Here is a 27,085-nt window from a genome sequence, read left to right as displayed (position 1 = left end):
ATAACAGTGAGTGACAGCATTCTGTATTTTTACAAGGAGCATATATACATACAAAGTAGTTCCTTTCAGTGCAAGGGTCTAGTATGGCAATGTGTGACATAGTCAAGTAGACAAGCTCTTTACCTAAAAACAATAATGTTTTCCATTAGAAACTTTGTAATCTTTGAGCAGTATGAAAACATGCTTTAGTTCTTCAAATGATTAGGACACATGTATTCTTGTGCAGAGACTTGTCGACTTCAGCCCTGAGGTTATTACTTATACCCTAGAGGAGATTGTGATGATCTTTACGGGCCTGCTGTTTTTGTTGGTCACTTTCAGAATGGAATGACGCCCATGGAGTTCCAGCAATGTGCCAAAAGCTGCCATAGGGTGAAGGAGGGAACATACGAGCCTCAACATATACTTCATCTGAAGGAAAAGCAATCATGTCAATCTTCTCATGTTTATGTTAATGTAAATTAAAATCAGGACAAATGCCTTCTTTCCCTGTCGATACTCCCTGTACTATAGCCAAGGGGTGACTTGGCTACCAGTTTAATTTCCAATTAAAGTTATCACAAATACATCTTATTTGTACACATGATGCGCTGAGTGAAAATCAGGAATGCTTTGTGTTCATTGTAATAAGAAATACATTGACTTCTGGCATTGCCGGAGACATACAAAAGGCTGAAACACTTTTGCAGCAGGATTAAAAACAACACCTAATTTTTTACTATCAATATGTCTTATACGCAGCCTCCAGATGATCTGGTATTTGCATTAATGATGTCTAGCCATAACGATTAAGAATGCCTACCTTGTAGTGGCATAACAGGGGCCACTGTCGCACCCATGATCTGGGGATGACCTCCATGGGGCCCCCTCAACACAGTACCCTGGTTTAAGGAAATGCCTCCTTGGCATGGTTACCCCCTGACTTTTTGCCTTTGCTGATGCTAAGTTTTGATTTGAAAGTGTGCTGAGGCCTGCTAACCAGGCCCCAGCACCAGTGTTCTTTCCCTAACCTGTACTTTTGTTTCCACAATTGGCACACCCTGGCATCCAGGTAAGTCCCTTGTAACTGGTACCCCTGGTACCAAGGGCCCTGATGCCAGGGAAGGTCTCTAAGGGCTGCAGCATGTCATATGCCACCCTGGGGACCCCTCACTCAGCACAGACACACTGCTTGCCAGCTTGTGTGTGCTAGTGGGGATAAAACGACTAAGTCGACATGGCACACCCCTCAGGGTGCCATGCCAACCTCACACTGCCTATGAAGTATAGATAAGTCACCCCTCTAGCAGGCCTTACAGCCCTAAGGCAGGGTGCACTATACCATAGGTGAGGGCATAAGTGCATGAGCACTATGCCCCTACAGTGTCTAAGCAAAACCTTAGACATTGTAAGTGCAGGGTAGCCATAAGAGTATTTGGTCTGGGATTCTGTCAAAAACGAACTCCACAGCTCCATAATGGATGCACTGAATACTGGGAAGTTTGGTATCAAACTTCTCAGCACAATAAATGCACACTGATGCCAGTGTACATTTTATTGTAACATACACCCCAGAGGGCACCTTAGAGGTGCCCCCTGAAACCTTAACCGACTACCCGTGTAAGCTGACTGGTTTTAGCAGCCTGCCACACACCAGACATGTTGCTGGCCACATGGGGAGAGTGCCTTTGTCACTCTGTGGCTAGTAACAAAGCCTGTACTGGGTGGAGTTGCTTATCACCTCCCCCTGCAGGAACTGTAACACCTGGCCGGGGAGCCTCAAAGGCTCACCCCCTTTGTTACAGCACCCCAGGGCACTCCAGCTAGTGGCATTGCCCGCCCCCTCCGGCCACGGACCCACTTTTGGCGGCAAGGCCGGAGAAGATAATGAGAAAAACAAGGAGGAGTCACTGGCCAGTCAGGACAGCCCCTAAGGTGTCCTGAGCTGAGGTGACTCTAACTTTTAGAAATCCTCCATCTTGCAGATGGAGGATTCCCCCAATAGGATTAGGGATTTGCCCCCCTCCCCTCAGGGAGGAGGCACAAAGAGGGTGTAGCCACCCTCAGGGCTAGTAGCCATTGGCTACTAACCCCCCAGACCTAAACACACCCCTAAATTCAGTATTTAGGGGCTCCCCAGAACCTAGGAACTCAGATTCCTGCAACCTAAGAAGAAGAGGACTGCTGAACTGAAAAACCTGCAGAGAAGACGGAGACACCAACTGCTTTGGCCCCAGCTCTACCGGCCTGTCTCCCACTTCTAAAGACACTGCTCCAGCGACGCGTTCCCAGGGTCCCGCGACCTCTGAAGCCTCAGAGGACTGCCCTGCATATACACCCTTGTTCAAGAAGAGACCACAGTCCTAGTCAGCGTAAGTCACTAGACAACCTAAGTTATCCTGTGCTCACCCTCTGGTAGCTTGGCACTGAGCAGGCAGGCTTAACTTAGAAGGCAATGTGTAAACTTTTTGTGCAATAACTCCTACAGTAACACAGTGAAAACAACTCAAAAAGTTTTTCACACCAGTTTAGGAAAAGAGATAATATTTATCTGAAGAAAATAAGACTAAAACAACAAAAATCCAAGATGCACAAGTCAAGCTATCACTTTTTAAGGGTTTAAATGAGCCACAATCCTTAAGAATCAGTGGTTGTATCCTTTTAACACATAGTACCTGGGATGTGTAAAAAATAATGATGCACAGGGGCCGCACAGGAGAAGATGGGCTGAAAAGTAAGGAGATGGTTGGATTTTCCGGCGCTTTAAAGACAATTTGTCATTTCTTTCCACGCTGCAAGGTGATGCGTCGATTTTCAGGAGTGCAGCCTGGGTTCCTCACTATGATGCATGGATATTTTAATGCCCAGGGATGATGCAATGAAAATCCAGAACACGCTGGTAGGAAGGAGCAAGTGCTGCGTTGATCCAGTAGGCGATGCAGCTATTTTCCCACCATGAGGCAGGTCCTGCGTCGATTTCTGCAGACATTGCGTCAATCCAGTAGGCGATGCAGCGATTTTCCAGCCATGAGGCAGATGCTGCATTGATTTCTGCAGGCTTTGTGTCGATTTTTCGATGCACAGGGTTTTTCTTCTCTTTGGTGAAGTCTTTGTTGGCCCTGAGACTTCAGAACAGGAGGCAAGCTCAAACCAAGCTCTTGGAGAGCACTTGTTGAGGAAGCCAGAGTCCTTCCAGCTGGGTCAGGGACCAGCAGGCAGCAGGGCAACAAGCAGGAGAACAGTCCATTTAGCAAAGCAATCAAGATGTGTCCTTTGGGCAGCCAGGCAGTCCCTCTGAGAGAGTCCAGTTGCAGGTCCAGAAGTGTTTGATTTGGTAGTGTCACAGACCCAGTATATATATATATATATATATATATATATATATATCTATACCCAAAATTGTCTTTGAAATGGAGGAAACCTCATAGAGTGGTTTTGAAGTGCACATGTTCTCCTTTCAACCCAGCCCTGTCTGCCAGGAGCCCTGTCGGGGGTTATGAGTCCTTTGAAGTGTAAGTGAGAGCCCCTCCACTCTTCCTGGCCAGTGAAACCCATCTTTATGCAGATGAATGCAGCTGAGTGTCCTGTGTTTATTGCTGTCTGGGTGGAATACACAAGGAGAGCAGTCAACCAGCACAGACCAGACGTGAATTGGAGACCGGCTGTAAGGCACAGATGGCAATAAGTGCAGAGAAACTGTCTAAAAGTGGCATTTATGAAATAGTAATGTAAAATCCAACTTCACCAGTAAGTAGTATTTTATCCTACTATTTCAACCATACCAAAAATGACAAGTCTATTCCTCTCAGATCAAAAATGACCACTTAAAAGCATAGAAGAAGAGAATCTCTAATGATGGCCAATGAGAGGAGCATGCTTCACAGTAGTGAAAAACAACTTTGGGATTTTTTCACTGCCAAGATTTGTAAAACTTATAAGTACATGTCCTGCCTTTTACTTAGATAGCACCCTGCCCTATGGGTTACCTAGGGCCTACCTTAGGGGTGACTTATGTGTAAGAAAGTGGAAATGTAAGGTTTGGCAAGTACTTTTGAATGCCAAGTCGAAGTGGCAGGCCTAGCAATGGCAGACCTGAGACATGGTTAGGGGGCTACCTATGTGTGTGGCACAATCTAGTGGGCTGCAGGCCCACTAGCAGCATTTAAGTTTCAGGTCCTAGGCACATCTAGTGCACTTTACAAGGGACTTATAGGTAAATTAAATATGCCACTTGGATATGAGCCAATGTTACCATGTTTAGGGGAGAAAGCACAAGCATGTTAGCACTGGTCAGCAGTGGTAAAGTGTGCAGAGTCCTAAAACCAGCAAAAATGAGATCAGAAAAATAGAGGGAGGCAGGCAAAAAAGTTGGTGGAAGACCACCCTAAGGCTGTCAGGTCTAATAGGTGTGATCACTGTTAAAGAAGGCATAACAGCTTTGTAACTGCATTGCTTTACGTTTAACATTTAAATCCCATTTGCAAGTTGAAAATACAGGCTTTGTGAATAGTGACCAGTGTGTCTGTTTTCAACAAATAAGATATTGTAGGGTAGAAATCATTTCCCCTTTCATTTTTTTCCCTTATTCAGTACTTGATTTGAAAAACCAAGTGTTTAGAAGTAAATTTTCCAAGTATGTCCTTCAGCTCAATATACCTTATTTTTCTTTTTTCGGGTTTAGCCTTCATTGGCAATATACTGCACTCTACCACCCTATCTTAGAAAAGCACCTGCATCAATAGTTTATCCCCGCTTCCTTTTGCCTTGCTAGAGCAGACATGATGCAAGACTTGGGAAGGAAATATATTACATTTCATAGAGATGTCTGTATACTGTTTTATAGCTATGAGATAGCCTGCTCCTGAGCACTCCGAACTTGGGTTGACAGATGTTTGGAGACACATCCTACTCACCTTCTATGATCAGACTCAACATTACTCCATGCACTTGACTGACTAGACTTAGGGGGTTAGGGGCCAGGGTCGGCGGGAGCACCGCCGACAGGCCGGCGGTGCCCCGCAGGGCATTCTGACCGCGGCGGTAAAGCCGCGGTCAGACCGGCAACACTGGCGGTCTCCCGCCAGTGTACCGCCGCCCGTTTGAATCCTCCAAGGCGGCGCAGCTAGCTGCGCCGCCGAGGGGATTCCGACACCCCCTACCGCCATCCAGTTCCCGGCGGTCCGCCCGCCGGGAACCGGATGGCGGTAGGGGGGGTCGCGGGGCCCCTGGGGGCCCCTGCACTGCCCATGCCACTGGCATGGGCACTGCAGGGGCCCCCGTAAGAGGGCCCCTACGAGTATTTCACTGTCTGCTTGGCAGACAGTGAAATACGCGACGGGTGCAACAGCACCCGTCGCACCTTCCCACTCCGCCGGCTCGATTACGAGCCGGCTTCATCGTGGGAAGGACGGTTTCCCCTGGGCTGGCGGGCGGCCTTTTGGAGGCCGCCCGCCAGCCCAGGGGAAACCTCAAAATACCCACCGCGGTCTTCCGACCGCGGTACTGTATTTTGGCGGCTCCCGCCGGGCGCGCGGTGACCGCGCCCGGCGGGAGTCAGAATGACCCCCTTAGTCTGGATTGTCTGCCCTTTTCACCCCAGTACTTTTAAAACTAGACTTTTGTTTATGTCAAATCATTAATCATGGTTTGTCTGTGCGGCAAGCCAGTAAATGTTTTGTAATTGCAGTTCACGGTTCCAGTAGTGTAAATATGTCATACCTTTCCTTTCTGTATTAGAAATATTGAGGATCCATTATAGAAAGATCAACTTCACAGGAGATTAAGACCCTCAGGTGCAGATTTGCTAACATTTTGCACTGGATTTTCATCACAGAAGTGACACAAACAGGCAGGACCATAACACATGGAAAATCTCTGCAACCACTGCTCCTCATCGCAGGTATGCAGACCCAACTGTATGGAAAAACCTGTTCACTCTGCCTGGGGTAAGGCAGGCTCTATGTAAAACAAAGAAGCTCGTTATCTTAAATCGGGTATTTCTAGACACTTTGGAGGACTGTTCCATTATCTATGTCCAGTCACTCTCAGGAATCGGTATCCCTAAATCCTTACACTGTGTCACTATGCCTTCTCTGATCGCTCTGTATAAGTAGGAGACTGCCTTGAAGGTACCAGAACTTGAGACCATATATTAACAACCCCTATGATTAAGCAGCTCTAACATGCCACCTCACAGTGCTTCCTGATCGCCACTGACACCGCCCTGTGGAGCAGAAAGTGAGGTCTTTGAATGGGAAAAGCTTATCTGCTCAAAACAGGTCACCTACATGAGCCTCACCCTAAGCCGTCCAGTCCTACAGCCCCCACCAGCCTCCCCCATGAGGTAGAAACTCTAAGATTCCTATTGGAAGGTCAGTCGAGTGTGGAAACCATGCCCGTGTTTTTTTGCAAGCATCTGATCCAGCAACACCACATCACTTGGAATTTACTCCAGCCCATCAGAAGAGGCTGTCGGGTAGCCATGAGCACCCAGAATAGCTGCTGAAGTTTTGGTACTGAAAGTTCAACCTCTCATCCTATCAGCCACCCATTGAGTGAGCCACTGTAGCTGCTCCACTATATAGTACGATTCGAATACAGGGACTGCTAGTCCACCTTTCCTCACAGGTCTTTGCAAGGTTCCCAAAGCTATTCCCTCGTGTCTTTTGCCCTAGATAAAGGCGATTATCAGTGAGTCCATTTCTCTGAAAAGAATACGGGTAATCCACACAGGCAGGACAGCAAAAAGGTATAGCAGTTTGGGGAGTGCCATCATCTTAACAAGAGCTATACACCCTCCTACTGACAATTCAGCACTCGCCCGGAGGGATCAGACAGCTGCCCTCACATTCCCCTCTAGTAGATCAGCCATGTCATGGAATATTTTCACTAGAGGTACTGCAGGCATTGGGGCTCCCATTGCAGTGCTCTCTGCACCTCTGGCAGCCTATGCTGCACTGTCACCAGGAACAGTCGCGATTTCTGCCAATTCACCCCTAAGTCGGATAATGACCCAAATCTATCTAGCAGCCTTATTGTCCCCTCTAGCTCTCCGTCAGCATCCCATAAAAATAGCAACAGATTGTCAGCATATAGGTGAAGATGATGGGGTTGGCCCCCGATCACAAGTCCCCGGTAATGGTCTCCTTTCCTGGTGCTGTAGGCCATTGGTTCTATCACCAGTGTGAAGAGCAGTGGCAATAGTGGGAAGCCTTGTCTTGTACCCCGGCACACGGCATACCCCCCCACAAATCATTCAGCCTGTGTTCACTCGGGTCATAGGGTCTGTATACAGAAGTCTTGTACAGCCTATGAATCCCCTCCCCAGTTGTAATTTTTCCAGTATTCTATATAGAAGTGCCACTGTAAGCTGTCAAAAGCTTTCTCTATGTCAACCGCTAATATCACTGCCTCTTCATGGTCAAAGGTGTTAGGCGCCATCAGCGTCAACAGCATCTGTATGTTAAGCACAGTGTTGTGGCCTAGGATGAATCCTGCTTTATCTGGCTGCACCAGCTTATTCATGCAGGGTAGAAGCCTAGTTGCTCAAATTTGGCTAAGGATTTATAATTGATGTTAAGCATTGACAATGATCAATATGCTTTGCAATCATGTGGCTGTCTCCCTAGCTTTAATAACAGCACCACTAACACCTCAGGGGTGAAGTTTGGCAGGTGCCCGGTATCTCTTGCTGCCCTGTACACTTCTTCTAACATCGGTGCCACTATATGTGTGTATATGATATAGAATTCACCAGGGAGCCCATCTGTCCCATGTGTTTTCTTCTGTACCATGCCCTTCATGGCTGCCCTTATTTCTTGAAGCATGATATACCCCCATAATTTTCAGCCTCCTCTTGTGTGCGGGCCCACTTGTCTAATGGGATTGTTCGCGGCACTCTCTGGGTGTGTGGAAGTGCTCTCATATAGACTGGAATAATACTACTTGAAGTGATCAGATCATTAATATCAACCTACCTATAGAGTGTTTCCCCTAATTCTGTTTCCAATTCTATCACTGATGCCCGTTTAGCCAGATTAGTGAGCCTGGCTAGGAGAGAGTCAGCTGTCACATTCCACATGTGCCTGGATTATGCATTTCCTGTGTTCGAACATTACAATTTCTCTGTCTTGACAGGAGTTCCCTAGAGTCTCTCAGAGCCTGTTGTAGTTCTGGGTGTCCCAGCCTCCGCTTTTCTACCTCCCTCAGTTCCGCTTTTAGGGATATCTACCTCCTTTAATAAAGTGCGTTGGACTCCCACCATTTCTGCTATTCACTTCCATCTAATCACTGCTTTGAAACCGTCCCATTCCAGCTGTGGTTCGGACGCGTGCCAGTATTGTCCTCTAAATAGTGTCTGATACTGTCTCTAAACGTGGACTGGAAGATTGGGTCCTCCAAGGACTCCAGCTTCATTTTTCACACAGAGATACAGGGTCGATCCTGCTCTCAGTTCTGGAATAGCATCGATATTGTGTACTGGTCCATGCCCATCGAGAGAAAAGTTGACGGTGTCTAAACGAACATGCAGCTCATGAAGGCTTGAAAAGAAGGAAAAATCCCTTGTTGCCGGGTGTGTGTGGCACCAAGAGTCTACCAGTCCCCATTGGGTTTGCCACCCAGCAAACATACAAGCCATCCTACTGATCGAGGAGTTTCCCAATGCGAGAATGGGGCCTGTCTAGCGCAGAGTCAGCCACACAGTTGTAGTCCCCCCCTCTTCCTGTGAGGACTGGTTACACTAGGTAGGGCACCAGTACCATAGACAGATATTGCACAAATGCTCTTTGGTACACATTCAGGCATAAATATTAATCACTGCCAGGTCTCATCCAGTTAAGCATCCCGTTACCACTACATTATGACCTGCCGGATCCGGTAGCTCTCCAGTTTTCTGGAAGGGGAACCAGGAACGCATCCAGATAAGTACTCCCCTTGCAAAGGCAGAGTTTGTGGTGTAGAAGGCTGGGCCCCTCCACATCCTCTGCAGCGCCTGTAGGGCTACATGCCCCCCTCCTCTTAAGATAGGAAAACACTTTACACCTCTTGATCCCCTGTATATTCTAGAATATGAATTCATAGTTTATGGATGTCTCCATAGGTTATGGAGGTCTCCATTGGAAATACACTTGCACCACAGCTTGCATCCGTATGCTAGCCCTGACCCTGCTGCATATCTCACACTCTGTGGTATGTAATTTATTCTGTAAACCTATTAGGCCGTGACTTGTATGAAAACAGCTCCCAACCAAATAACAATCAACCCACCTCCCCATCCCCAGGACAAATCGGCAACAACCCCCATCCAAACTTGCATTCCAACTACAACCACTTGCAGGTATATCTATGAGTAACTCTCAAAAAAGGTTTGCTAGTACAAGCCTCCCAAGTTTGCCGGTACACCATCCAGCAGCTTAAAGCAACCAATGGTAGGCTGCCGAGGGGGTTTTGGTACTCTCCAAAAGGTCCGTGGGGAACTCAAATGGTGACCTCCCTTTAGTGACTGGCACCATGAAGGCAAAGGGTCTCCACGCTACATGAGTTCATCAGCCGTTCCTGGCGTCACCACGGGCAGCACAGAATCAGAGCCATCTGAAGAGGTTAACCTACAGTTAGAATCCAAGTCCTGGGCCTCATCTTCTCCCAGCACTGACAGGTGGGCTCGTCCCGATCCCCTCATTGTCATCACCGCTTCCACCGCCCACAGTGGTTCCTGTTGGACCTCCACTTTTGAGGGGGCTGCTCTGCTGTAGCTTCTGGTCTGCGCCTCGACCTGGGTCTCATCAAGTTCCTCCCTAGGGGGTGTCTGGCTATTTTCAGGTGGTGGGTGCGGTCGAGCCATTTCCAAACCTCCTGTGGTGTATGGAAGAACTGCACCCCCGTAGTTGTTACTCGCAGTCTTGCAGGGAACTTCATAGCATAGCTAACCCTCAATTGCTAGAGTCACCTCTTAGCTTCCAGAAATGTGGACCTCTGCTTTTGGACCTCTTTAGTGAAGTCCGAGAACAGCATGACTTTGCATTTCCCTATTTTCAAGTCTCCAAGTGATCTGGTGTGTTAGAGAATGTGGTACCGATCTTCATAATGTATCAGTCAGGCCACTGTGGGCCAGAGCAGAGGCCCACTCGGGACCCTGTGTGCTCTCTCTAGCGCAAAGAAGGGAGAGAGTCGCTCAGGTACAAACTTGTCTCACTGACAACGTTCAAGAAAATCCAGCACATGGGCTCCCTCCGTACATTTGGGAGGTCTGTGACTTTATTGTTATTCCTACATGACCTATTTTCAGCATCCTGTACCCTGAGTTCCAAAGTCTTGATTCTGTTCTTCATTGAAGTGTGGTGCTTCCGAAGCGTCACCATCTCTGGGGAAGAACTTCTGCTAATGTTCTTTTTGCCATTGTAACTCATTCTCCAAGGTGTCTGTGGTCGTCTTTCAGGATCCCCAGATCCACCCCTAGTGAGTCTATTTTAGATTCCAATGCCTCTCAAAAGGCAGTTATGTCTTGCATAAAATCATTCAGGGGGGTCCCTTTCAAGGATTCCAGCTGCAAAGCAGGTGTCCCCTTGCCACTTGGAGCGTTGTTAACTTTTTCTGAAGTTGGCCCCCCTGCGTCCATTTCCTTTTTCCTCGGGCCTTACCCATGATTATGGCCATCCAGTTGTACCTCCATACAGCAACACCACTGCATTCCTCCCTCCCCTTATGTGGTCAAGGAGGTGGGATACAAGAAGGCAGAGATCCCCCTTGGGTTCCAGCGGCAGGCCACCCGTAGTTTACCAGTAACTGTCCACATGCCTTATTGCTGCTATACTTCCCCATCGTGAACTGCCAGCATAATGTCAGGGACCATCAAAGTGGGAGCGATCTCACCAGTGCTAGGCCCAGTTCCTTTTTGGGTGGTCATCGGTGGACACCTACACACTCTCCACTGCTCGATGCCAGCAACTGTGCCTTGGTCCACTCATTTGATCACACACCTGTGTGTGGCCGGACTGTTTCACACCCCTTGGGCCATTTAGCCTTGAAGGTCCCCCAGGTGCGAACGCCAGTGAAGAAGGGTACCCAGGTCTGTTGTGACCCCCATTTAGACCTCTTTGGCATTCACTGCAGTCACCCTTTGTCGCAGTTGGGCCTTGTCGCAGGGTTGGCCACCCCTCACTCCCTTTCCATACCAGCCAACAATCTCGGAGAGGGGGAGGCAGGCTACTCACAGTCCAAGGAGAGCGTTTCCGTTCACGTCCCTGCTCGGGCCCCAGTTGCTCCCGCTTTTCGGCAGTTCTCATGGTAGTCCCTTGAGCGTGACACCACACCTGTTCAAACTCTTGTGGGGGGTAGTCCTTCCATTGCGCTTGAACCCCCTCTGGAGCTCTGCTCTTCAGGTGACATCAACAATTCCACTGCCGGTCTCAGACTGTTTGACCGCTTTGGATTTGCGTCAGTCAGGGTTGCAGGGGCCAAGGGCATTGCTTCCCTCTCTGTTGTATTAGGGCACACTTCCCCTTGCACTGCTTAAGGGGGCCACAGCCAGGCACATTATGCAGCTCCCGAATGTAGGGGTGCCGCTGTGAGCTTTCTCGGTCCCTCATCTCCCTTTTGTTGGGGGATGCAACACCAGTTGCACCCGTCAGTGGCCCCTGGTGTACAGAGCTATGGCACACCTCACCAGTAGTTCAGTGGGTTGCTGCGACGGCGTCTCTCTTTCCACTTCACCTCTCCGTCGACTTCTCCACTGCTCATCACTGCCAGCCAGCCCTCTGTTATACACTGCTGCTGGCGGCCTCCCCTCGCAGCCAGACACCTTCACCAGCGGTCTCACTTGTGTGCCATTTGTGCTCCCGGGTCTGTCACTTCCGCTTCGGCAAGGTCCCCAGGTGCCACTCACCAGATCAGCATCCACCAAGGGCGCCGCCAGCACACCTGTGCCACTCACTGGCGATCCCCAGCTGCCATCGTAGGAATGTTACCTCGCAAGTGTAAGGTCAAACCTAGAATTTTGTCCAGGAATTTGAGGCTGCATTCTCAGGATCAGAATTTTGTTACAATGATGTAAGAAATTGTTAAAATGAATTGTGCTTCTTGCAAAATATTGAAAGGGGAGTAGATTGAGGTGTGCTTTTCTGTGTAGGTAAGCTCACCAGAGTGGATCAGGGAGACCCCCACCTCCTTCCTTTGTATTTCTGTTTTTGTGGATTATTATGAATCTCAAAGGGATGAATTTTAATATTATGAATGATCCAGCATTGAGTCACAATTACGTAAGTACTAGTGACTGTTGCTGTAGGAAATAAGATGATATCATTAATAGGTTTGTGAGCCAATTAGATTTGATGACCCTTCTTTAGGAGTAGTTGTGGATTCCATATATTTTCTGTTCTGCTGTGGGTGGGCTAAGTGTGCTGTGTGATTTTGGCAGATTGTTGAGCCAGTGGAGTGTTTTAAGGGTCCACATGCAGCATTATTAAGGAATTACTTTGATTTAGGTAGTGTTTCGAGTGGGGTCGTAGGTGTTGGATGTGGTGCTACGATCTGTGTTTGTGAATCCATGGGAACTGCAGTGTCAATGGTGTTTCCTGGGTTTGTTGTAAGGGGATTTACTTGGGTGTGCTTGTGAAATGAATGAAGTTGAAAGGTGTGATATGAGTTGCAGAAATATTGACCAGGAGGCTCTTCAGTTTTAACCTATGAATTGATGTGACTGATTTGCTTGAGATGTTTATCTGATTCCAGTGATTTTACTTTCTTCTTGTGTTCTTCTGTTCCCCACTACCATTGCCAAAGGTAAGATGATATTATGATGACACTATTGACGTCAGAATTCTTAATAAGTATTCAAGAGGCAACCCTTAAGGACTAGGATGTGTTCTGCTATTTTTCTAGAGTCTGGTATGCTTGTCTTCCAGAGACGCACAAGATGTTGAACAGTGGCCATACTGTCCTCTTCCATGCACAAGCTCATTACAATTTTAATTCAAGTGTTGAGAGTTCATCGGATCTGTCAAAGATGGAGTGAGTTTGAGGCATGAACAGCAAGGACTGAATTTTTTTAATTTTAGCTTTTTTATAGTCTTTCAGCACTCATACACTGCTATGAGGCAGCAATTAAGTGCAAATGGACGAGAGTAGAATCTTGTAATTACTTGTAATCAGCTTAATACTGAATAAATATATTAGAAAGACTCAAAAAAGAAAACAAACCTTTAACTACCCACATGCCAGGCATATTATAGCCACTTCACCTTGTCACATCAAGGTCACGATCTTTACAGAGCCTCAACCTGCTATAAAAATTCGGAAAAGGACCACACGTCCATGGACGTCATTTAGGTGTCTCCAGGGGTTGCATCTGCAACCTCTGGCTTGCCCCTTGTGATCCCTGGCACAGATTACACGACCCCTGGTCTCAGAGGTGGCAAAATCAATGCCAGGAACACATCAGCAGCTTGTCTGTAGTCCTTACGGGTGCCGTTTCTCTGTTTTAATAACAAGCCTATGCAGCGTGCAAGTGCTGTCTCTCGACGTGTTGTAATCTACATATGTGGGCTTGCATCACGCCCATCTCCCGCCCATCACTTTTATTCGTTCCTTGGCCTGCCTTTCAAAATTCCCTTGATTCTGCAGGTAAAACCTTTATGTTTGTCCCGCCTTGAGGCTGCTTTGTTACCACCTTGGAGACTGACCAGCTACATGGATTATTGCACGATCAGCCATATACCTTGGTGTGGCATACTACTTTTTTCTTATGCCTCGCTGCTTCGTGCTGCATGGCCGTATGTTGTTTCTTCCTCTTTCTTGTTTTGGGTATGCCGCTGTTTCTTTTGGAGTCTGTGCACAAAGGCTGCAAGCTGTAGGGGAGTTTGTTTGAATGTACTTAATATATATTTTTTAAAGTACATAGCCCAAACTTGATTGGAGGAGCGCTTTACATGAGGACGTGATGTTTCATATAGTGCGACCTCATTCTGCGGAGCGCTTTCAATAAGTACCGCTTAACAAGTTTAGCAGTTGAAAAATATAGAAACTGGAGCATTTAACACAGAAAACAACACAGAAATCCTCAAAGTGGCTCTCCTGGCACATCAGGAAAGCCAATACTACAATATTCACTGCCCTCTGGAAACTTGCCCAATAATGGTTACAGGCATTTCTTTTTCAAAACATTTTTGCCCATACCTCAGCCTCTGGTGGTCCTGTGGCAATGGTACCACCACCAAACCATTCAGCACAGTGCACTTTTTCTGTCTAGGTCTTATCTGGGTCCCTAAACTAGGTTGGGGTGACCCCAAAATAGTAACGTCTCCCATCAATCAATGTCTTTTTAAGCTCGCTCATGGCTGGAACTTTTGTTTTATAGCTGAGAGTAGTTTGTGTTTTAAGGGCCTTGTTTGTAATTCTATTGCAGTTGGCCTGCTAGGCTTGAAAATGTGCAAGTCACTACGCCCTCTAGGGGTTCATATATCGTTACACTGCATTACTTTCTGTCAGTCTGTTTTCATGTCGTTATGCCCTCTAGAGGCTGACTATATGGCTACATGGCCATGTTTCTTACTAATGCTATTTTTATTATGATGTCCTCTAGGGGCTGTTCTGAGCATTACAATCAAGGTACTACAATATTTGCTGCACTCTGAAACTCGCCCTGTAATGCTTTAATATATAAATAATATAAAAAAGAATGGCAATATCTTAATTTTTTGCTGCAAATAGAGGAAAAACGTAAACAGAAGTAGTTTAGTTATATGCAGGGCCACTGGAATTATGTGGCAGAGAGGACCAAATTATACGGCAGGGTTGACCAACTGATGTAGCAAGAAAAGTCCAATTATGCATTTACAATGCCAGTATGGCTAACTCAAGCAAATGCGAGACCTATTGCATAGCAAATGCTTTTTTTATTACACTAATAGTGAATAATGTTTCATGATGCCGCAAGTTGATGTTAAGCGGTGTCATGCTGGAGTCGTTTCCTACAATGTGATGCCACTGGTGCCGGTTACGGAGTTGTACAGACCCCTAGGTAAGAACCTTTGTAAACAAGTAGAAAACTGGCTGGTACTCGGAGTCCGGCAGCGAGGCGTTGCTGGGCCAGATGTGGCGTCGTTTCCGGTGCTACAAGGCAGAGGAGCAGAGGCATTGGGTCCTTACTACAGAGCGGTGGAGGTGAGGCGATGCCGGTTGCGAGGTGTCAGTCCCTTGGTACCTCCGACAGATCCAAAGTCCAGCGAAGTCACGATGCTGCGGGGCAACCTCACGGGGTCACACTCATGTCATGGGATCACAGGCACCACAACGGAGTCTGGTGTCATGGACATCGGTGCTACAACACTCCGATCTCAGCGAAGTTGTGCAGGATCAGTGGCTGCGGCGATGCGGGACCTTCAGAGTCGTTGGGGTCGTCCTGCTTCTGCAAGGTCAGCGGCTTCAGGTGCAGGCAGCGTTACGGGTTCCGTTTAGTGGCATCCTAAGCAAAGTCACATGGCGTTGTCTGGTTTCATTTCACAGGATTTCACCAGACATTCACTTCCAGGGGCCCAGGAACTGGAAAAGCACCCTCTGGTAAGCTAGAGTCCACAGCCTGTAGACTCAAAACTGGATGGTGAAGCCTTTGCTGCCCCTGAGGCTTCAAACCAGGAGGCAAGCTCTATTCCATGCCCTTGGAGATACCTCTCAAGCAGGAATGCACAACAAAGTCCAATCTTCGTCCCCTTTCACAGGCAGAAGCAACAACTGAAGGATAACTCAACAAAACAAAAGTCACAGGCAGGGGCAGCACTTCTCCTCAGCTTTTCAGCTCTTCTCCTTGGGAGAGGTTCTTCTTCATTCCAGAAGTGATCCTGAGGTGATGAAAGTCTGGGTTTTGGGTCCAATACTTGTACTCCTTTCTGCCTTTGAAGCTGCCCAACTTAAAAGAAAAGTCTCTGTGGTTTACAGGATCCTTCCTTTCCCAGGCCAGGCCCCAGACACAGACCAGGGGGTTGGAGACTGCATTGTGTGGGGGCAGGCACAGACCATTCAGGTGTAGGTGACCACTCCTCCCTCCACTTCAGCTCAGATGGCCCATCAGGCTATGCAGGCTACACCCCAGCTCCCTTTGTGTCACTGTCTAGAGGAGATTCACAAACAGCCCAACTGTCAGCCTGACCCAGACAGGGAATCCACAAACAGTCAGAGTCGCAAAATGGTTTAAGCAAGAAAATCCCTACTTTCTAGAAGTGGCATTTTCAAACTAACAATCTAAAACCCAACTTCACTAACAGATGTATTTTTAAATTGTGAGCTCAGAGACATCAACTTCCAAATTTCTATTTGCTCTCAAAGGGAATCTACACGTTAAGAATATTGAAACGTAGCCCCATGTTAAGCTATGAGAGGGATAGGCCTTGCAACAGTGAAAACTGAATTGGCAGTATTTCACTTTTAGGACATGTAAAACACATCAGTACATATCCCCCCTTTTACATACACTGCACCCTGCCCATGGGGCCTAGGGCCTACCTTAGGGGTGCCTTACATGTATAAAAAGGGAAGGTTTAGTCCTGGCAAGTGGGCACACTTGCCAAGTCGAATTGGCAGTTTAAAGCTGCACACACATACACTGCAGTGGCATGCCTGAGCATGTTTACAGGATTACTAATGTGGGTGGCACAACCAGTGCTGCACGCCCACTAATAGCATTTGATTTACAAGCCCTGGGAACCTCTAGTGCACTTTACTAGGGACTTACTAGTAAATCAAATGCACCAATCATGGAAAAGCCCATTACAAATACATTTTACACAGCAGCACTTGCACTTGCACTTTAGCACTGGTCAGCAGTGGTAAAGTGCCCATAGTATCAAAAACAGCAAAAAACAGAGTCCAGCACACAGTCAAAACATGGGAAGCAGAGGCAAAAAAGGACAGGGGAGACCACGCTAAGGATGCCAAGTTTAACAGTGTGTGTAAGTGGGCATGTATAGCCCATGTTGTGAGGAGCTGTTTGGTCCTCACAGAGTGGGTAAACACTGTCAGTTCCAGTCAAACACTATCCTTGTGAGGACCGGTGCATTAGGAGGACCTGCCCCCATATTGTGTTTAGGTAGTTTCGAGAAAGTGCATCAAAAAAGTAAAAGTGCAGTTATATTTGCCTCGGTCCGCTTTAAAACTTTCCCTTCTATCAAAGCGTGCCTGGAGTTAGAATAGTAAATACACACTTCATACTTCATTACGGTCAATGGCCAGTCCTGCTAATTATAGGTATGTCATGTCGTATGTGAATGTGTGTGTGTATGTGTAAGCATGTATGTGAAAATGAAGTTCAAAGGGAGTGTGATGCCACTTCCGCTATTCCAGGCATTCTGGTGAATTGGCGTCTAGCACACGCCCCGTGACACAATGAAGGGATTCTGTTGAAAGGCATTTTAAAGTTATTTGTTAGAGGTCAAGTGTTCCTCGGTAATCTACTAGATACATGTTTATGTTATTAATTAGTATCATTTTGTGGCTTATAAGGCAGCCCTGCTTTGTGCAGATGATTTCGAACTATGTATCCATAATTAAGAGGGTTATGTTTTAATGGCAATGTTAAGACAGCTTTTTATGCTGACTTTGACCAAGTACATAGAGGACAGCTAAGAGAAATATTTTTGACAGTTTTCTTTACGCACCCGATAACAACGGAATATGTGTTCCCTTATTCAGAGTGCTCTCGGATTGCTGCCTGACAAGAATGTATAATTAAGTACAATTTAGATATTGAAGGCAATGTCAGGGTTGTTTAATGCTAATAGCAGGGAACGTTGAATTTCTACTGAAAGAATGACAACAGTGCAAGCAGTGCAGTGCTCAATCCAAGACAGTTTTATTAAGTGACTCTTCAAGGTCATTTCAAAGTTAATACCTGTACTTCTAGAAAATAAAACAGACTCCACTCTAGAGCATTCTTCTGTTCCCCTGAGCTCATGTATTTTTTTGTTGAAATAGTTCCGCCATGGTAAAGAAAGAATCCACAGTTCACGGTATGCAACATTACAAGATGTGTATTGCTTTCCCTAGTATATCTATCTCTTAGCCTTCCACGTTAGGATTCATGTTGCCTGAGTTGGTCTGACAGACATCGAATGTTGTCTGTGCAGCAGGGGAACTCTGCTGTTGGGTGGCCTGAGAGTGTGTTCTGGAGTGCCAATCATGTTGTTCGTTGTCTTCCTCAAATCTCAGCACGATGCTGTGTTGCAGTAGTTAAGTGCTTTGCTGATACATGATAACCTGGTAAAATATGACATCACAAGCAATGAAGCGTTCATCAGATATAGGCAGTGACAAGTTTTCCATACCATGACCAGACGCATTACAAGTTGCCTGCAGTTTAGAGGGGGATTTACAGGGGCCGCATTTACTGATACCAAGTAGTATCACGCCCCCATACACTGAATATTCATAGTTTTAATCCCTCAAATACGAAATAACCATGCAAACCCTACATAAGTGATTCCTTTCCTGCAGATTATCCTAGGAACTTTAACACTGAGATTCACCAACTTCTCTGAGCAAGTTGCATATCTGGACAATGGACATATTGTGGGGTGTGTGGGTGGTGGTGTATGAGTGGGCAGGATAAGGACTGCTGTTCTAGTGGGCAATGTTGGATGCTCCTCTGGTGCTGTGGGCTGGTGTTTGGAGTCAAGCAGTGCCCCCTTCCTCTGGCTATCCAGGATTCCGATTAGTTTTACAGTGTGCATTTCCTCACCCTACAGGACCAGGACCAGTATTTTCAAACCAAGTAATCCTATGTGCGGGAGCACAGGGCCCACAAAAGCAGATGGGCAGTATCCCTTGAGGAATACTGCTCCAGCCAACTTGTAATAAGTTCCCACATTTAAGAATCTCACAATTAACACCCAGCTCTCCCTACATATAACATATTCTACTCAGGTGTTCTCCCAACCAAACATACAGGTTTGTCTGTAAATGCCCCAGAATGTTTGAGTACTACAATGCTACATTAGCGCCCGATGCTTGCTATACAAATGATAGGTCACATACCATAACATTACATATGCAGGCGAACATGCTCACAGTGAAATTCCAGAATACAATGTTTGAAATTGTCCGCTAAATGATAATAATATAGTATGTTCTTCTTTATTCAACAGACAAGAAGCCCAAAGCCCTCTCAAAGCCCACAGCCAACCTTGGGTGACCAAGCGGAACATCTATCTGAGGTGTCTGCAGATTCCTTAGAAGCTATGTCTGAAGGAGGAGATTCTCCAACGCCATTTTTAAGGGGCAGTCGCACAAGAGCTAGCCTGCCAGTGGTGAGATCAACAAATCAAACAAAGGAAAGATCATTAGGTACAGTATCATTTATTTTTAAATTAGCCTCCATGGTCTGTTTGGTTGATGAAGTCAAAATTATCTGTGTTGCTTGTACCGCATTTACATTTGTTGCGTGCCCCAAGCTGACCAGAAGGAAGGATCTAATAGTTAAGGGGGTAACTTCTATCTATACAGTATGAGCTAATGTTTATTTTCAGTTTCTAATGTAACTAGCTAAGGCCAGTTAAGACATGAAATGTCCATTACCGTTCTGTTATTTTAAGGGATCCTTTCTAAGTGTTACTCTTTTAACTCTTTCCTTCAGTGGCAAAATCCTTCTGAATTTAAGGGGATCATTTAGAGCTGTGTGGAAACTGTATGTATTGTTAAATTGACAAATGCTTCTGCCCAACCCTCACTACCCTTGTCTTGGTAACCTACCTCATTTAGAGCCATGATAAGTGGTTTGTTCCCAGTGATGGAGCCACCAGTGGCAAGGCATTCAGAAACACTCTGTGCCCCACAGTTTGTAGCTGTCACGATCTTGTGAGACCCACTCTACTTAGTGCTTGGCTGTCCTTGTTAGACACTTTTTCCCGTCTGCAGCCACCAAGCAGGTGATGGTGGCACGGAACAGGAAAGCACAAGCAAGGTCATCTACATGCTTGGAGAAAACTGTTAGCATGTAAAGGACATTGCCTTTTTGTTTTCTAAGAAACAAAAAACAGTTATTTTAAATTTGGAAAACAAAAAATAATGATGACTAGCCCGCCATATCACCATGTCATGGCCAACCTTCCAGCATTGTTTGCTTTCGTTGTAACTCCATCTACACTGTTGGTGGAAGCAGTTTTGGCAAAAAAGGCTACCCCTGCTGCGGTTAACTCTAGCTTTGAAAGGTGGACTGCAGTTGCGCCTTTTGGGGAAGATGTCTCTATTGCCCCAATTGCTCTGTAGCCTCCGCCCAAATTGAAATTGTGCCTAAAGTCTGTATTGCCTTAATGAATAGAAACTTAGTGTACTTAAAGTATGGTGGGGAATGTACTACCACCAAATTTGCAGACAGTATGACATTCTATCATCAGTTTACGACCAGAAACTCAATATAGATATCGACCTGCCAAATTTCACACCTATAATATTGACTACCAGAATATCATAAAGGTAAGTATATAAAGGTTAACATAAGTTTACTATACCTAATGTTTCATAAGTGTACCCTAACATTACACACATCTTCAAGATGAGTAAACGTGGATTTAATAATAGTAAATCAATACTTATATACCTACACTGAAACTCAGAATATTCTGGTGGTCAAAATGTATGTCCTTGATATTCTGACATTCAAACATCATCAGTCCACTATTTTATCTGGAATTGTTCCCTGGATTACAAGAGGTGTTATCTCAAGACAAAAGTGAAGCTTTTCCACAACCTGAGACTCTTCTACAAAATGTATGTCTGGAAAGCCTACATACTATGCAAAAAAAAGTGCAAGCACAAAGAGCCATTTTCTCAATCTACAGCGGGTAATACACTAGACATTGTACAGACTATTAGATGTATGCTTCCATTCTTTGAGTCACCTTGAGACGATTTTGGGGCATATTTATGATGCCCCTAGCGCCATCTTGCGCCACATTTGCATATTTTTTTTATGCAAATGTGGAGTTAAGTTGGCATTTTCCAGGCACCATGTTTACAAAGTGCGCCACTATTTAAAGCCTTGCGCCACATTATGCCCGTGCCAGGCATAATGTATGCAAGGAGGGCGTTCCCACATAGGCAGGCCCAGAAAAATGGTGCAGTGAAATTTACTAGATTTCACTGCACCATTTTTAGCACGTGTTAAGCTGATGCTCCCATTGAAAACAATGGGCCTCCCTGTGCTTGCTGCACAAGCTCCATAATTTATGGCGCTAATACTGCAAAGCGCCACATTAGCGTCATAAATTATAACGCTAATGTGAACACACTGCCATGGTGCGTAGTATTATAATTACAGCGCACACATGGTGTCAGGGGGATGCAATGGGGTGCTAGAAAAGTTGTGCATCATGAATGATGCGCCAGTTTTCCATAAATATGCCCCTTAGTTTTGAACTTGGCTGTGCAGGTTTTCAGAGCATTTATCCATGTAAGGCACTGCAAGACTTGTAAGCAGAGCTGAGCGCCCTACGTACAACAGTTTGGTCCACGCCTTATGGTTAGTGCACTGCATGCCTGTAGACATAAACCCATAACCATGTGTAAAGAGAGGTATGGCATTTTTCTCAAATCGAAGGTCACCGGACCGATTTGGGATATTGAAGTCTTTACTTGCACGGTAGTATAAACTCTAACTGAATCCATACACTTCAATGGGAAATTCAACATTGGAAAGTTTTAGTGGAAGATAAGAGGCACTCAAATGTGTAGCTGGTCTGGGCCAAGAACACGCTGCCCAAAATAGCGGAATACATCCCACCGACTGTCAGAGTCTGAAACTAAGAATGGACAGCAAATAAAGTTAAAATACATATAAATTAATTGGTTAAATATTAGGGGTGCATTGTTTTTGAAAGTGCATTCAAGCATTCCAGAAACCATTAACCTCCATGAACTCCATGGTAAAGTATCACTCTCCTAGTTTTTGTTGATGGTTGTAAATCTCCTAGATAGTATAATAATAATATGAATGAGAACTACATTAGATTGTTTCTCTAAGCAGTGCAATGTCAAACACATTTCTTAAGGTACCACTTTATTCAGCACCTACTACGTTAGGGTGTCATGGATTCATCTGAATATAAGAAACGAGAGGACCCATTCACTATGAAATATGAACAAGTCTACATGGAATAATTAAGATGCCCGTGGGCGAAATATTTCATTTTGCCTGCAGAACTGGCAGAATTTAGCGACTTTGCGTTACGTTTGTAATGCATAGTTTCGTCCTACCTCCTCCAATTGTCACATCGCATACATTTTTCCTGCGAGGCTCCACAAATGCGAGCACGAGTGAGATTTGGTGTCCTCTAGTGCCATTTTCCAACGCAGGCAGTCACAGAGAGTAGATTTACTGCCACTTAAGTAGATTTTCTACTCAAGCGGCAGCAATATGAACTTGAATGGCCGTGCCCTCTTGCACACTGCATGGTGCCGTTCACTCTGATTTTTCAGCACTCCTCGCACTACTGGCGATAAATTACAGAGTGACATGCATATTTTCACCCATTGGCGAATTCCACGGATCGTCTCAGAATTTTTGTGTCACTCCGCTGAACTACGCACAGTGAAACTCCACAAGTTCTGTCTATCCCTAATAAACACGTGCAGACTAGTCATAATTGTCCTTTGAATTGATGGGAAAAGCACAGCAATTCTGGTGACTTGACAAAACAATGTCCACGGCATCAACAGTGTAAGATACTATGGTTAGGTCATGTATTGACCTCTCAACATATAACAGAGAGTAGAAGAGACATCTGCACTGCTTTGACACTAATATGTTACAGTGGCATAACGAAACTTGAGGTAGCCCCCTGGCAATGTACATGGAGAGGACCTCCACACTCCGGACCAGTCGTGGCTCACAGGGATTACAGTTGTCGGGGTGGCGCGGGAGGGGCATTAATAACATATAAAAAATCAATTTAAAAAACGTACCTCTGCGATGTGCTGCCGCTCCTCTGTCTTGCAGTGCAGGCACAGGCTCCCAGCCTGCCCTGCAGCCAATCCTGATGCTGCTCAAAGCAGTGTTAGGATTGGCTGGGAGCACCCAGCCTGGGCACTCCCAGGCAGACTGGGAGCCTGTGCCTGCTCTCTCCAGCCGGGAAACACAGTGCCAGACTTGGGAGAGCACACTGTGCATGTGTGTTTGGCCAACCCGAGATGGCCGGCCAAACATACATGTGCACTGAGGGGAGTGCACACTGCACTCCCCTCAGTGCTCGTCATCCCACATGCCCTGCGCCTTTAACAAGGAAAGGATAATAAACATTGTTTATTATCCTTTCCTTGTTAAAGGCTTCGCAGCGGTTGCTGCTGTTGGGGGGCAATGCTTCCCCGCCGTAGCGGAGGAGCCGCCACTGCTCGGGCCCAGTCAGGAGACTTCAGGTCAGGGCTCTGCCCCCCGTGCGAAGTGCCGGAGGGGGCCTCTGGAGCTTGGGGGCCCCCGCACTGCAGGGGCATTTTTTACACCACTGATCTGTTGCATAAAGAAAGTCATTTAATAACATTCAGACCTCACAGAGTTGAACATAGTCTTTCTGTTCCAGCTAAAGAGCTAGTTTTCCAAATTACTGCTTTCTTCACTCTCTTGGGCTCCAAGGAGCCAGAAGGAAATGCGGTGTTTGCAGTAGTGGCTCAGTCAGGGAAACAGAAAGTAGAGGCAGTTAACACAGCAATGACTAGAGAAGAGTAGTAAGCCACTACCGCTCCCATGCCCAGAACAGAGCAGAGCTATACAGGACATCCTGCTACACTAGTTGCTTCCATTGTTTCACCATTCTGAGACACTACTATCTCCGAGACCCACACAGTCCTCTATTTTTCTGAGACCTACATGGGACCATGAGTGAGGTCTTAATATACTATGCACATTAAGTCAATCTCATAGATTGTCTTATTTTTTGGAGCATGTCCATTGTTTCTGTGATCCAATGTAGGAGATGGAGGTAGGTCATGTTGTTTGGTCCAGAAATTGCCAATTGGCATGGGCATGCATGATCAGAATCCACAGCCTTCTATGTATACCACTATTGGATGATTTCTGGCAGAGATTAAACTTGTAATTCCAGTGTTCTTATAGGCTCCTATCCCCTTGAATCACTTATGGCAGGAAGGTCTCTTCAGGAATGCTACAGATATTCCTTAGGTATGGCTGGGAATTGAGAACATTGCCAGCGTGCAGTAATGTATTTTTGTCCTGTCCTACATTTAAAGGCTCTAAGACTAATTTAAATTGTGGAGTCATCATTTTTGCCCTCCATCCAAGACTAAGCTTTACTGCTGTCTGCTTATAAAATAATCTGAAAGCAACATGTTGTAAAGTGAATAGCTGTTCTGTGTATTAAGGGTTTTGGCAAGACCAACTTGATGGAAGCAATACAGTTTAGCAGCATGATCACATTTTTTTTGTAAAAAGCTGACCTATGTTTGAGATGCACTGCAACAAAGGAAATGCAGTGAAAACCGCAGGAGTTGCTAATTTTAGGTTAGCAATTCGGATTTTAGAAATCTGAGCATGTGAAATTGTAACTGTAATTTTATTGTCTGTAGAAGTAGAAAGGTGGGGGAGGGTCAGAAAAAACTATGGGCCTGATTTAGAGTTTGGCAGAAGAGATACTCGATATCAATGCAACAGAGTAACCCGTCCGTCAAACTCTTGGTCCTCCTGCCTCATTTAGAGATGGTGGACTCTAATCTTACCATTAATGGAGCCCCTGTTGACTCTGTCAAAGGGAACTTCCTAAAACCATATCTTAGCAATGACTAGAAAAATCTCATGTTGACTAAACATGACATTGGGAATACAGAATTGGATTCTTTCTGCGGATCCTGCTTTGTTCAATATTTCTTGAGTTTTTTTGTATACTGTACAATTTGGCAAGACTGGAAGAAATTGTTTTTGGCATACATTTCGCTGGTGGAAAGGTATGGGTGGCACAAAAAAGTCACCTAGATAAACCAATGTATACTTTAATTCGTGGCATGGACATGAAGGGAAACTAGGACATTCTTTGGGGCTGTTTGACCACAGATACAAACATATTGTTGTGGTCTGATGGAAGTATGCTATCTTTGGAGGTGAACAAGCAATGACAGAGAATATGTAATGAACATCCTAGCCCCGCTCTGAAATGCGAAAATAGAATGAATGAACTGATAATTTAAGCAGTCTGCCCAAAGATGATAATCGAAAAACAGGACAAACAGCCAAACAAAGGATTATAGGGGCCCAGAATCTTTCACATGAGCTACAATAAAACGGCAGGTAACTGGAAAACTAAGAGAATTTCAGCGTCAAAGCAAGTCCCGGCAAAGTATACTAAAAAAACTCAGTTGAAATCAGGTTTTTATGAGTCACCTTGGCGCACGTCCACTCCCCTGCGCTGCTGCCCTGGAGAAGAGTTCAGAGCAAAGAAGGATGAAACATCCTCCGCAACATATATTTTTTTAATCTTTCCATTGCAATTTACCAAACATAACAACCAAACCTTAGGAAGTGATAATCGCGGTACACAGGCATCCATTTGGTATTACAAATTCATAATTGTAAACACATAGTAATGTAGGATACATTGCTCATGCCACCACCCCGTTCCCTCTTCCTCTCTCCCGTCCTCATTTTCATACCGTGGATTACAGCATGTGTCCAAATCTATCTTCCATGTGTTCTCGAGAGTCCCGCCATGGACCCCAAATCTTGAAAAATTTGTGTAGGCAACCCTGGACTTTAAAAACTGCTTCCTCTGCTAGCACGCACCAGTACGCATTACACATCCATTCATTCACAGTTGAGGGTTGTGCTGAACCCCACGTCCTAGCTATATCTCCTTTGGCCACTATTAGGGCCATGTTGCAGAAAAATAATGTACATTTTGGGTTTGTGTGGTCGTCCTAAATGCCCAGCCTCACTACCCTTGGGGTAAGAGTGATTTCCTCCCCTGTGGTCTCCCTTAGTTTGCATTGTATACTACCTCACACGTGTTCATGCAAAACATAAAATCGAACATGAAATCACTATAAATTACAAGGTGTACCTCGAGCTGATATTTTGTTGATAGCATTTGGAAGATCTCAGTGCCCAACATCCCCATTATTCTCTATTTGCGCATATTTTGTTGGATGAACATCGATCTTACTGCACTTACATGTGATGCTAGGGGAGGAACTGAGAGAGCACTTCCAAGATTCCTACATGCGGTGCTTCATTTTTAGCAGAATTAGTGCCAGGGCCCACGTTTTTGCTCAGAAGCAATTGGCACTATCGAATTGCAGTGGTGCCGAATACAAGGCTGCTAAGGCTTGATTTTTCCACATGCCACTTTAAACAATAACCAGACACCCGCTGCCCTTTATCTTACCTTTTCAGGTTCTTTTTCATTCCTTATTTCTTTCTTTGTAACTGGTTTTCCGTTCTTTCTCTTGCTTCTCTTTTCCTCCTGTTGTGTTGTCTCTCTTTTGCTCAGGGTGAAAAACTGATGAAGAAAGATAAGTGCTGGCATGCCCCACCTGCAACCACTGGCTCATATTAAGCACTGTCTACATGCTGCAATTAAAGTCCTAGCAGGCAAGGTGGCAACATTCACACAAATGCTACACAATGTTATGTAATGTTTTAATTTCTTCTGGGCTGTACAAAACCGAGTGCACTTGCAAACTATTCGAACACCTTGGTACTTCTTCATTTCACATTATTGTGTGAGAAGGTTTTTTTTTTAACAAAAACAAATATTTTTATTAAAGCATCAAACAGGTGTAAATTCAGCAGACATAGCACTGATGCAAGTTGTAATAGCATTACATTTCTTCCCCTCAACCCCATACACTATATAGGACCCTACATCTGTGGCCTGAGTCTCATGTAGTTCAGTGTTAAGCATATGTAAAAATATTGTCCCTGCGAGTGTTCCAACCCACCCAGATTTTCCCATTTCCTGGGATATCCTCTGCTCTCATATGCCACACGTTCCGCCAACATACACCAATCTAAATCCCGTTTTCAGGCCTCGATGTGTGAGAAGGTTGTGAGCATCTTTCTGCTTTTACTGTGGTACTATACTGTAGCATTACATAATTCGAGGAATGTATAAATTACACTAGTTAA

The 27,085-nt window shown here is 45.5% G+C and overlaps 1 protein-coding gene across 11 annotated transcripts in view; it reads left to right on the top strand.

The window, feature by feature from the left end:
* KIAA1217 (KIAA1217 ortholog) overlaps positions 1–27,085 on the top strand; it is a 1,319,791-nt gene that overhangs the window by 731,096 nt on the left and 561,610 nt on the right. For all 11 annotated transcript variants that reach the window (XM_069211370.1, XM_069211371.1, XM_069211380.1 and 8 more), the window contains one exon: positions 19,107–19,305. In XM_069211370.1, the coding sequence (XP_069067471.1) occupies positions 19,107–19,305 (199 nt within the window). The remainder of the gene's footprint in view (positions 1–19,106; positions 19,306–27,085) is intronic.

This window comes from Pleurodeles waltl, chromosome 10, assembly GCF_031143425.1.
Source record: "Pleurodeles waltl isolate 20211129_DDA chromosome 10, aPleWal1.hap1.20221129, whole genome shotgun sequence".
Taxonomy (NCBI): Eukaryota; Metazoa; Chordata; class Amphibia; order Caudata; family Salamandridae; genus Pleurodeles; species Pleurodeles waltl.
This window is presented reverse-complemented; position numbering and strand designations above follow the sequence as displayed.